The sequence below is a fragment of the Narcine bancroftii genome, chromosome 6 (assembly GCF_036971445.1).
Source record: "Narcine bancroftii isolate sNarBan1 chromosome 6, sNarBan1.hap1, whole genome shotgun sequence".
NCBI lineage: Eukaryota > Metazoa > Chordata > Chondrichthyes > Torpediniformes > Narcinidae > Narcine > Narcine bancroftii.
In genome coordinates this window covers 54,628,223-54,641,118 of record NC_091474.1, presented here as the reverse complement: position 1 = coordinate 54,641,118, position 12,896 = coordinate 54,628,223, and the positions used below count along the sequence as shown (strand labels likewise).

General features: G+C 40.9%; 1 protein-coding gene across 12 annotated transcripts in view; it reads left to right on the top strand.

Moving 5' to 3' along the window:
• The window catches only part of rabep1 (rabaptin, RAB GTPase binding effector protein 1), a 314,581-nt gene that overhangs the window by 153,799 nt on the left and 147,886 nt on the right, over positions 1–12,896 (top strand). For all 12 annotated transcript variants that reach the window (XM_069885028.1, XM_069885025.1, XM_069885027.1 and 9 more), the window contains 2 exons: positions 6,105–6,242; positions 9,281–9,739. In XM_069885028.1, coding sequence (XP_069741129.1) covers positions 6,105–6,242; positions 9,281–9,739 — 597 coding nt within the window. The remainder of the gene's footprint in view (positions 1–6,104; positions 6,243–9,280; positions 9,740–12,896) is intronic.

Genomic DNA, 12,896 nt, shown 5'->3' with positions numbered 1-12,896 from the left:
AAAATGCCAGAGCTCTGCTCCAAGTGCTTTTGTGAAAACTGAAGAATGCCTATGGAGACTTCACAAGTAGGTGTTAATTGGACATGCTGTGGAGTAGTGGATTATTGTTTGGAAAGCAACAGATGAACGAACGCAGAAGATTAGGTATGGTGCTGCAGTCTGTCTGAATACAGTTTGCTGTTCTAGGAAGGGTCAGGTGGTTTTGCAAGCAGAGCGAGTCAAGCAGGCTTTTCTCAGAAAGCGAGAGAAAATTCAGTTCTACACTTTTACAGTTCAGCAATAACAGCTAGGCTGGAATATGGCAAGCTTATGAAAAAACCCCAATTTGAATACAGATTGTGAGTTCTTAATTCAGCCTGGTCAAAGTCCTTGTGGTCCATTCAAGAGGAGATGGCTGGCTGTATAATGTTTCACTTGAAATAAGGGAAACAAAAAGGAACTCAGTGGTGATCTGAAAGAGAGTCATCTGGAAAACCCTAATGGGGCAAGTTTCTTCAACAAGACACTGAAGTTGCTGATAGGAAGGAATCATTTTGTGTCCAACAAGCAACAAATCTCTCTGAAAACCAACATGAGCCTTCCTGAGCAATAACTGTTTACCTTTGGGGTGGCACAGTTAGCATAGCGGTTAGTGCAATGCTATTACAGGGCCAGCGACCTGGTTTTGAATCCAACACTACCTGTAAAGAGTTTGTACGTTCTTCCCATTGGTTTCCTTCCACCCTTCAAAACTTTGGGTATTTGGGCTCCACTGGCTTGTGGGCCAGAAGGGCCTGTTGCCGTACTGTATGTCTAAACTAAATTAAGCAGCTGTCCCAAAACAGATCCCTGTGAAACATTACTGGCTTCAGGGAGAATATATTCCATCTAATACCTCTCTCTTCCTTCTGTAAGCAAGCCAATTCTGAATCCATGCAGCCAACTTTCTGTGGATTTCATGACTTTCTAGGTGGACCTACCTTGTCAAATGCCTTAATAAAATCCATCTACACCACATCCACCACTCTACCTTCACTAATTTATGAACTCAAAACTTGATGAGCTTCGTGTGGAACAACATACCTCTCACAAAGCCATACTTATTAACCTGACAAGACTTTGCTTCTCGAAATGCTTGTAAATCCTGTCCAATAATTCCCAGGATTGACCATATTACTTTTCTTAAACAAGGGAACTGCATTTCCTATGACCAGGAAGAACACAAAGATCATTGCCAACACCTGAACAATCTCCTCACTCACTTTCATTTGTAATATTTTATTTATCCTTTACCCATCTGCAACTGGATCCTGACTTCCTCATTGGAAGTACAAATTGGAAACAATGTCTCCTCCTCACTGATTATCAACATAGACGCACCCCAAGGATGTGTGCTTAGCCTACTGCTCTACTCGTTTTACACCCACAACTGTGTTGCCAGTGTTACGAGCCCAAAGGACCCCAAAACCTAGCAGCAATAGATAATTCACCATGACAAATGGTCACTTAAACAAAAGTTGTTTTTAATTTTTTTAAACATGAAAACAGAATCAAACTTTAACTTATCTCTATTAACTTAACTAACCCAAATTAATCCCTTTCTAATTCTAAGCGCATGTGTATGATGTGTGTGTGTAAATTTAAGAAAAGTTCTGTCGTTCATAGTTCAATCTCACCTCATTCTTCCAAGTTCACTGGTTGCAGGCAATTCTTATACTGTGCACAGAATTTAACATGTATAAAGTTCACCAGGCTTTGGTGCTCGAAAGGTAAATGTTTACCACTCAGGAAGGTTCTCGTAGAGTTTGCAGAGAGAGATTTGTTGTTCCAGGATTTCCACCACTGAGGTACCACCATTAGTCACCTTGATGTCTCGCTGATGAAACTTGCCCCATCGGGGTTTTCCAGATGGTAACCTCTTTCTTTCAGGTCACCACAGAGTTCCTTTCTGTTCCACTTATTCCAAGAGAAACATCAGACAGATAGCACTTCCAGCCATCCGTCACTCTGGAGCTTTCTGTTTCAGTTCCAGCAAGCTTTTCCTGCTTGCTTCAGCTGTGACTCTTCAGTCTCTCTCTCTCTCTCTCTCTTTTCATCCAACTGCTAGAAAGCCCATTGAATCTCTCACTTGCAAACTCCCCACCTTCTCCAGCAAACAATAGGAGATAGTCTTTTGCTCCCACCTGTTGTCTTAGGTAAACAAAACTTCTCATTGACCTTTGAGTGAACACTTTGCAGAAAGGTCAGAAGTCTTGTAAAAATGTTCAACACAGATGATCTGTCTCCAGTCGATTCATTTGATGACTTTATTTCAATGAGCACCTACTTGTGAAATGTGCATAGCATTCTGCATAGTTTCTGTAAAGTTCACTGAATATGAATTCTTCAGTATTTAAAATAAGATCTGTTTTAAAATGTGTGTATATATGTAACCTACTCTAATTTTACCAAATTATCTCCCAAATATACCATTACACCAGACACAATTTGAATGCAATCTACAAGTTTGCAGATGACACAACAATTGTCAGCAGAATCACAATTGGCATTGAGGAAGTGTTCAGGAGGGAGATGGATCTACTCCTTGAATGGTGTAACGACAACAACCTTGTGCTCGAGGCGTGCCACATGATGATGTGGGGTTGGACTGATAATCCTGCTCTCCTCGAAAAAGTGATTTAAAAAGACTATAAAAAAAGACTATAAAAATTACAGAAACTATGAGGAAGAACTGACTAAAGACATACAGAAGTAATTAACAATTCAAATATTTTCAAAGAAGGATAAAGGCTTGACTGCAATACAAGAAATGGAGCAAGAAAAAGAACAAGAAAAGGAAGGAGAAAGGATCCTGGAGCTGTCTGTAAGGTAACATCCAAAGGAGAGGGATGAGAGACTTTGGACACTGCTGCGGAAGGTCGTCTCCGACAATGGCCGCCGACATCGCAAGGAGTCTAATTGTTATATGGTTATATGGAGTCACACATGCACAGAGCAGATAAAAAAAATGGAGGAAATTTTAAAAAAAATTCAAGACACTCACAGTTCCAGTGATCAGGAAGAGGACCTGGAAAAGCAGATCAAGAACGACCTACAATCAAGAAAAAAGCAGAAAAAGGTGCAGGTTTCTTTAACTTCTAGTGAAATGAAACAATTTTTAGACTCTTTGACAATCTATGGAAGTTTTAACTAATGAAGTAAGGAAGAATGGTAACAGGGAATGAATTTGAGATTCAAAAAACCAAATGAAGAAAATACAAGCAGTGGGTGCTGCCAAGAATGATCAGTTAATGTAAAATAATAAACATCTTGGAAAATTTTAGTAGACATATTAACATCAAGATTGTTTGACTTAGAAAGGGATGAAGGTCAAGATATGAATTTTTTTTACAACGGTGGATATTGGGAGATAAATTGGGAAAGGTTAGAGTAGGTTACATACAAACACTTTAAAACAGATCTTATTTGAAATACTGGAGGCTTCATGTCCACAGTCAGTGACTTTGCAGAAACTTTGAAGAATGCCTATGGATACTTCACAAGTAGGTGTTAATTGGACTGACATTGTGCAATTAAAAATAACAAATCACCTGCAATCAATGGTATCCCCTCTGAAATCTTGAAGCTTGGTGGCGAAGCGCTCATTTCCGAGCTCAGAATACTATTCAAAACCTGTTGGCTCACCGCTGTATCCTCAAAGATCTGCGAGATGCGGACATTGTGACCCTTTACAAGAACAAAGGTGACCACCAAGACTAACAACTACCTTGGCATCTCATTGCTCAGCCTTGTAGGCAGGATACTCTGTCGTGCAATCCTCCCCCGCCTGCAAACCATCGCCAACAGAATACTGCCTGAAAGCCAATGTGGCTTTCGATCAACTATCAATATAGCTTCACCTTCCACCAACTGCAAGAGAGATGCATCAAACAACGCTTCATCGACCTCACCAAGGCCTTTGACTATTAGTCGCTCAGGCCTATTCCATGTCTTAAAACGACTTGGCTGCCCTGACACACTACTGTCCATCATCATCCAGTTTCACAACAACATGCAGGCCACTGTCCAATTTGACGGCTCGAGATCAGAAGAGTTCTCAATCCACTGCGGCGTAAAACAGGACTGCTTACTTGCTCCAGTTCTGTTTGGCATTTTCATCTCTGCTCTTCTGCACCGTGCCTTTCCAGAGGCTTCAGGCATAGCCCTGCACACAAGGAGCTCCGGAAAACTTTTTAATCTGTCACTGCTCCAGGCCAACCCCAAAATCAGAAGAGTTATGATTCGAGAACTGCTCTATGCAGATGATGCTACCATTGTGCCTCACTCCCAGTCAGAGCTGCAAGCGATGTGCGACGCATTTACCTTTCGAGCACCAAAGCCGGGTATTCTATGCACAGTATAAGAATTGCCGGTAACCAGTGAACTTAGAAGAATGAAAGTGAGATTGGACTGAGAACCAAAGAACTTTACTAAACTATACACACAAGTGCACTTAGAATTAGAAGGGGGTTAGGTTAGGTTAAGTAGGTTAATAGATAAGTTAAAGTTTGATCCTGTGTTCATGTTTAAAGATAATTAAAAGCAACTTTTGATTAAGTAACCATTTGTCTTGGTGAATATCTATTGCTGCTGGGTTTTGGGATCCTTTGGGCTCATAACAATACCAAAATCTTTGGGTTAGGCTGAATTTCAAGGAGATTTGGAGGTTGAGCAAGTCCATAGGGGATTGAGACCTAAACCTCAGCCTGACCAAAGGTCCTATCCAATACTTATCTGATTCCTTCAATATGAAGTAAGAGAGAAGATATTGGAGATGGCAGCAAAGCAAGCAAAAGAAAAACAATCACCTTTGATTTAAAATGGAAATAAAAATTTCTATTATCCAGACACAAGTTTTGAATTGTTGAAAAAGAGAAAAGAGTTTAATCCAGTTAAAGATGTGTTCTGGATAAAAGGCTATGCCAGTGTGGAACTGAGGTCTTATAACAGCTGCTGAATTTTTATAAATCAGCCATTTTCAATGGGGGCCCAAGCACAAATTAAGTAAAAGCCTTGTTTTTTTTCACCTCGCATAATTTTTTTTCTTTTTTTATGTAATTGGTCAGAGAGAAGAATGGAAGAAATTAAAACTGACTGCTTCACAGGGAAGGGGGCCTGTCAAATTTGAGCAGAGTCCCAGGGAGGGCCATAGCTGAAAAAGGTTGAGAATGGTTGCTTAAATTTAGACGTCTTTTGGCCTGAGTGATCTGAGTTCGAATCCAGCTCTCTCTTCCCTTTCCTCCCTCCTTCCCTCCTGTTTTTTTTTTCCTTTGTTCCTGATGAAGAGTCCAAGACTGAAACATTGGTTACCCTTAATTTCCAATGGATACTAAATGGCTCGTTTAGTTTCTCCAGCACTTTGTGTGCTGCTGGAGATTTTCTTGTTTCACTGCTGTCTATAAGGAGTTTATACCTTCTCCCTATAACCTGTGTGGATTTTCCCCAGGTGATCCAGTTTCTTCCCACCCTCTAAAACATACAGGGTTGGTAGGTTAATTGAGCAGCAAGGTTTGCAATGGTCTGATTTGGTTTCTACCATGTTGTAAATAAATTTAAAAATAAATAAATAAATTTAATTAACATGATCCACCATTAAGGTAAAACTACTGGTCTGCTGTTATTGTATTTGCCAGTACACCTTTTTTTTGAGCAAATGTGTCATGTTTGGAGTTTTGCAGTTCTCAATCATCACCCATCTTTCAAAGATGATGGCCAGAGCCTCCAATTTACGCTCTCGCTCTCTCTCACCCCCTCACCCTCCCTCCTCCCCCCTCACCCATGTAGCAGTAATCTACATCAAGACCAGGTGATTTATCCCACAAGTGTAGTTAACTTTTTTGATACATATTTATTTAATTAGTATAAAGAGAAATGCACAGCTTTGAGGGCATTCTGATCAGTATGAAAGCTGATTTGAAGAAGCAAGTGTATGTTGATTAGTGAGGATTGTGCTGTGTTTTGAGTGCAAAAGAGGTAAAGGAATCATTTTGCAGGCTTTGACATGGAAATATCAGTACTACTTAGGATCTTATTAATTGCATCCTGAGAGCAAATTATGTTCTGATATAAGACTAATTCTATTTCAGACTGAAGATGAACAGAAGAACATCAGCAAAGTCAAGGAAAGGAAACAGCCTGAGATCGAAGAAGAAATAGGGCTAACGAACACCCAGTCACATGTAGAATCTCCTGTCAAGTCTCCCCACGCATTACCTGATGAAGAGGTCAGTTTTATAACTCATGAACATTCACAGCAATCTATAATTTCAGGGACTTTCTAAGGTTGCTGCCAGTCATTGAGATTATCCTTGCCTTTAAGCTTCAGTTCCAAAGAGGACCCATGACTGTTTCCTCCGTGTCAACTTGATTTGATTTCAGCATTTGGCTTCTCATTCCAATATTGTGTCACCTGGCATCCTGCAGGGAGAGGTCAAACTCTGGTGCAAGATGCCCATGCTTGTTGATTTGAATTGTGGTGCTGATCCTAAGTGAAAAGTATGCACAAGTGATTTTTTTTAAACATGCATTGGTTAATGTTTTAATTTTCAGTTGTTTTCTATTGAGCAATAGACTCAGTTAACAAAAGCCTCACTGTAGGAACTGATTCATAAGTATCACTTTGCCTTCTTTGGGATCTTTGCTTAACATTTTATCCAGAAAAAATATCCCATTCTGTACCATCTCAACTAAAAATGAAGATATTGGAAACCTGAAATAACAGCAAAATATTAAGCAGTTTGGACAGTTCTCCAAAAAATGCAGATTGACCTGCTGAGTATTTTTAGGGCTATGTATATGTTTTATATTTATTTATTTTGATTCCTGGGGTTATTGGAGTCATTGTGTGAGAGTAGAATGTTGGTATTGGAGTTGAAGAATGTGCAATGATCAGAAACTGCAAGTTGGATGCTGCCAGACTGATTCTGCATTAGTACATATAGAATTGGGTGCAATCTCCAGATAAAGAATGGAGGGACTGAGGTGAGAACTTAACTATCCAGAAGCCTTTGTGGTATACTAACCTAAAGTGATGTGGATTCTCGGCTGCTTGGTATGTTCAAGGTTCAGATTAATTTTTGTTTAGATACCAAGGGAATTGATAGATATGGATAGGGGAATTTCCCCAGGTTACATTGGAGTCTTGTTCCTGAGAATTGTTTGTAACCTGAGCTGTTTGTGTCTGAAATTAACAAAAAACGGAGAGCGGGAGAGGATCCCAGAAACAGCTGTAGCAGGAGACAAAACTTATCTGCTCTGTGCCCCCAGTTCTCCTTGATCTGACCCACTCCCCAATTGTTGCATGGGTGGTGGATGGGGCAAGGGGGTGCAGTTCGAGGAGGAGAAGGCACTTGAAAATGACCCTTTCCCTTCTGGCAGAGAAAGCAGGCCCTTGACCCTTCAAGTCTGTGCTGAATTATTATACTGCCTCGTCCCGCTGACTTGCAACAAGTCAATATCCCTGCATACACCTCCCTTCCAAATTCTTAAAACTTAAATTTCTGCCTGCATTTACCACTTCAGCTTGCAGCTCATTCCACACTCCCACCACTCTGTAAAGAAGTTCTCCCTCATGTTCCCCCTAAGTCCTAAACCTTTCCCCTTTCACCCTTAACCCATATCCTCTGATTTCTATCTCACCTCAGTGATAAAAGCCTATCTACTTTTACTCTCTCTACACCCTCATAATTTTAAATACCTCTATCAAATCTCCCTCATTCTTCTACACTCCAGGGAATAAAGTCCAAACCTGTTTAACCTTTCCCTGTAAATCAATTCTTGAAGTCTGGGCAAAATCCTAGTAAACCTTCTCTGTACTCTTTCTATTTTATTGATATCTTTCCTATAGTTAGGTGACCAATACTTCAAATTTGGCCTCACCAAATACTCCAAATTTGGTCTTGTACAATGTTATCAATAATATCCCAACTCCCATACTTAATACTTTGATTTATGAAAGCCAATATGCCAAATGCTCTTTTTACAACCCTATCCACCTGTGACATCACTTTCAGAGAATTATGTACAGATATCTGTATTCCAAGATCCCTCTGTTCTACCACACTCCTCAGTGCCTTATGATTTACCATGCATATCCTTTCTTGGTATGTTTTTTTAGAATGTAACACCTCACACTTGTCTGTATTAAATTCCATCTTCCATTTTTCAGCCGATTTTTCCAGCTGGTCCAGATCGCTCTGCCACTTCCTCACTGTCCACAACATCTCCAACCTTTGTGTCACCTGCAAATTTGCTGATCCAGTTTACTACTTCTCTCTAGCTTCTCCCATGTAGCTAACGTCAAATCCAGTTAACCTCCCCATTGATACCTAGTGTCTGAACCTTTCTGACTGAACTTCCATGTGGGACCTTGTCAAATGCCTTCCTAAAGTCTATGTAGACAACATCCACAGCCTTTCTTTCATCAATTTTCCTGGTAACCTCCTCGAAAAACTTTATTAGATTGGTTAAACACTAGTTACTACGCACAAAGCCATGTTGATTATCCCTAATCAGTCTCTGGATATCCAAATAATTGTATATCTGAACTCCATCCAATAATTTATCTTCCACTGACGTCAGGCTATAATTTCTAGGGTTACTTTTGGAGCATTTTTTAAACCGTGGAACAAAATGAACTACCCTCCAATCCTCTGGCACCACTCCATGGCTAAGGACATTTTAAATATTTCTGGCTAGAGCCCCCTCAATTTCTGCAGTAGCCTCCCTCAAAGCCCGAGGGAATGTCTTGTCAAATCCTGGGGATTTATTCAACCTTATTTGCTTTAAGACAAAAAGCACTTCCTGCTCTTTAATCTGTACTGGTTCCATGTAACACTGCTTGTTTTCCTTATTTCCCACGACTCTGTACCCATTTCCTGAGTGAACACTGATGAAAAAGGTAACATTTAAGATCTCCCCCATCTCTTCTGGCTCCATACAAAGCTGACTACTCTGATCTCCAAGGGGACCAATTTTGTCTCTTATTGTACCTGTAGAAACCCTAAGGATTTTCCTTTACTTTGGCTGCCAAAGCAACCTCATGTCTTCTTTTAACCTTCCTGATTTCTTTCTTGCATTTTCTATACCTTGAGTACTGCATTTGCTCCTTATTGCCTGTATCTGCCATAATGCCTCTCTCCTTCAGATGTCCCTCAAAAGCCAAGGTTCCTTATGACTATTAACTATACTGTCAGTATGATCAACTTTTAATTAGTTCTAAATGCATGTTTTAATTGAAATTTATTTCCTTTTGTTTTTCTAGCTTTATGGAAATAGCATACATGGATCAGCACACTCCTTGGATTCAGATCTATCGACATCGCTTGCAGGTCCTGCTGTTAAACAAGACAGTGAGTTATTTCGTGAGGGCTTAAGAAGGGTACAATCCACTGACAGTCTGGGTACCTCTGGTTCCTTGCAGTCAAAAAGCTTGGGCTATGGACATAAAGCAAAATCTGCAGGAAATCTGGATGAGTCGGACTTTGGACCTTTAGTGGGAGCAGACTCTGTTTCTGAGAATTTTGATACTGTTTCAGTTGGCTCTTTCCAGATGTCTGGTTCTTTCATCTTGACCAAAGATCAAGAAAAAGCAATTAAAGCACTCACTCCAGAACAAGAGGAGACTGCATCCCTGTTGTCAAGTCTTACACAGGTGGTGGATAGTGCCCCAAGTGGATATAGAATGGTCAGTGAAAAGGAATGGAATTTGCTTCAGCAGGAGGTGAGTACTTAAAACATTTGTGCTTTTATCGAGTGGTTTCGTTTCACTTTGTATAATGTCTACAATCTTGTTACTAACTGATGAAGCTTTCAAACATATTGCTGTTTTTTTCTTGATCATACCCATTTAAAAACGTTCTGTGTTTGGGATAAATCCAGGATGCGGGTAGGGCTGGTGAACCCAGCATTTATTGCCCAACCTGAGAACATGGAGAAAAAAGTGACACTGGGGTGGCTATTTCAACAACACTTCCCATACCTAAAACCTCTTCCATAAAGAAGCAGATGCCAAGGAACAGAACCACCTGTAAGTTCCCTTCCAAGCGACACATGACCCTGGTCCTTCAAAATTGCTGGTCCAGACCACTTAATTCCCTACTGTGACAGAATCTTTGCTCAAGATTGCCCCTGGCAGAGGAGAGGGAGCTCACTAAGATTTAAAAAGCCAGCAGAAGCAGCACCTAGTTAGTTTTATTCAAGAGTTGTCATTAGTGTTGTATAGCACCTCTTCCAGTACGAGGGAAGGAGAAGCAAAAGAGAGTCACTGAGTGTCTGGGGCTTCCCCTCCAGTGCTTCTGCATTTGCTGCAGCCTTCTGTTCAACTCAAGTTCCAGATCCAAAGCTCTCATATGATCAGGAAGCCTTCAGCGCTCGAAGCCATTTGGGAGCCTCTCAAATCCCAGTTCTGACATCTGGTTTCCATGAGGCAATCTCCTGTAGCCCATAGCCTGTGTAGGTCCCTCAACCACAAGTTGCCCGGGTCCTTCAGCTGCTAAGCCTCTTGCTGGTCCACTGCCATGTTGACTATCCTGTAGGGTCATCTCTGCTTCTCCTTCTCAATGGCAGGAGGGGTTGTTCTCCCCATTTCTGGTTCTCTGCACCAATCTACTGCTCCCCCTGAGACTGCAACCTCTTGTGGCTGCTGCTGAGCACAGGCACTACCACCTTGGGCACAGGCCTCCACGGTTGCAGGATTTTAGTTTAAAACCACCGTCCACTCATTTAACAGGCTGCATAAGACCTCTACAGAGCCGTCTGCATAAGGACCGACCGGGTGGTTGAACCCTTCAGAACAGTGCTGTGTGATTTAATTGATGGTTATGTTTTCAGGAAGATGCTGAGATGAATCATAAGAACGTAAGAATTAGGAGCAAGAGTAAGCCATGCGGCCTGTCGAGCCTGTTCTGCCGTTCAGAGGCTGATTTGATGATGGGCTCATTTTCTCGATAACCCTTAATTCTCCTACTTTGTAAAAATCTTTCCAACTTCATCTCAAATATATTTAGTGAGGTAGCCTCCACTGCTTCAAATGGGAAGGGAATTCCACAGATTCACCACCTTCTGGGAAAAGCAGTTCCTCCTCATCATCCTAAATCTATTGCCCTGAATCTTGAGGCCATGTTCCCTAGTTATAATTTCCCCACCTATGGGAACAACTTGTCTACCTCATCTATTTTATGTGTTTCTATAAGATCCCCCCTCATTCTAGATTCCAGCAAGTACAGTCCGAGATGACTCAATCTTTCCTCGTAGGCTGAACTCTTCACCTTTTGAATCAACCTGGTGAACTTCCTCGGCACGCCCTCTAAAGTCAGTACATCCTTCCTCAAGAAAGGAGACTAAAACTGCATGCAGTACTCCAGATGTGGTCTCACCAGTACCTTGTACAGTCACAGCATTACCTCCCTGCTCCTAAATGCAATCTGTCAAGCAATCAATGTCAACATTCCATTTGCCTTATTGATAGCCTGCTGCACCTGCAAACCAAATCAAACATTTGACACTTTTTGTTTTCTTTTTGTTCCAAATGCTTCAACTTAATCTTTGGTGTAATTTGCTGGCCACCACTGTCATTATAGGGTTGGGGAGCTTCGAACTGCTTTCTCCCTTTGTTTATTTAATAGTCCAGCACCACCCAAATCTGGATGTACAGCATTGATCTGATGCCTGAAAAGTTGATTATATATCTTTGCCTTTCGTGGTCACTGCAGGACCTGGCAAGTTTCTCCAGTACTTTTGTGTAGTTACTTCAATCACAGTGTCTGCAAACATTTTGCTGTGTAATGGGAATATAGTTCCTGTTTCATCTTCATAAGCTGCTCCTGTTCATCCGTTGCTTGATTGTCAAGCTTGAATATAGATTGCGATGGTGTGCATTGCTGCTGTTGGTCCACAGTGGTTCATGACTACCCAGTTTTGAGCTGCCAATCTGTCTAAGTCTATCTCTTTTTGCAAGAATGCAGTGCTACAGGCATGGAGAATTTCTTCATTGTCATGGTCTGCAAAGTAGATCACTGAGGAAGAGGTCAAGGTTTGGTGCCATGTTTGTGCTCTTGACCATCTACAGTACCCCATAATGTTTGGGACAAAGGCACTTTTTTCCTTTATTTGCCCTTGTGCGCCAGTGTTTTAAATTTGTAACCAAATAATTCACATGTAATTAAAGTGCATATTCCAGATTCTATTCAAGCTTATTTGTATACATTTTGGTTTGACCATGTAGAAATTATAAAACTTTTTATACATAGATCCATAATGTTTGGGACATTTTAGAATCTTTGGTTTCACAGGTGTTTGTGAGTACGCAGATATGTTTAATTGCTCCACTGGTACAAGTATAAGAGAACTAGGCTTTCTTCTAAGCTTTTGATCATTTTTAGAGTTTGTAGTTGCCATTTTTCAACATGAGAACCAGAGTTGTGCTGACGAAAGTCAAAGAAGCCATAATGGGGCTGAAAAACAAGAATAAAACAGTAAGAGACATCACCCAAACCTTCGGATTACCAAAACCAACCATTTGGAACATCATTAAGAAGAAAGAGTACTAGTGAGCTCCGTTATCAGAAAGGGACTTGTAGGCCACGGAAGACTGATGATGATCCTTTGCTAATGACAGAAGAATTCTCATCATGATGAACAAAAATCCCCAAACGTGTTTCCGACAGATCAGAAATACCCTTCAGGAGGCAGCTGTGGATATGTCAAACACTGTCTTACAAAAGAATTTGTGCACAGAAGTACAGAGGCTACACTGAAAGATGCAAACCACTAGTTAGTCACAGAAAGGATGGCCAGATTACAGTTTGCCAAGAAGTATTTAAAATATCCTGCAGAATTCTGGAAAATGGTCACGTGGACAGATCAGATCAAGATGAACC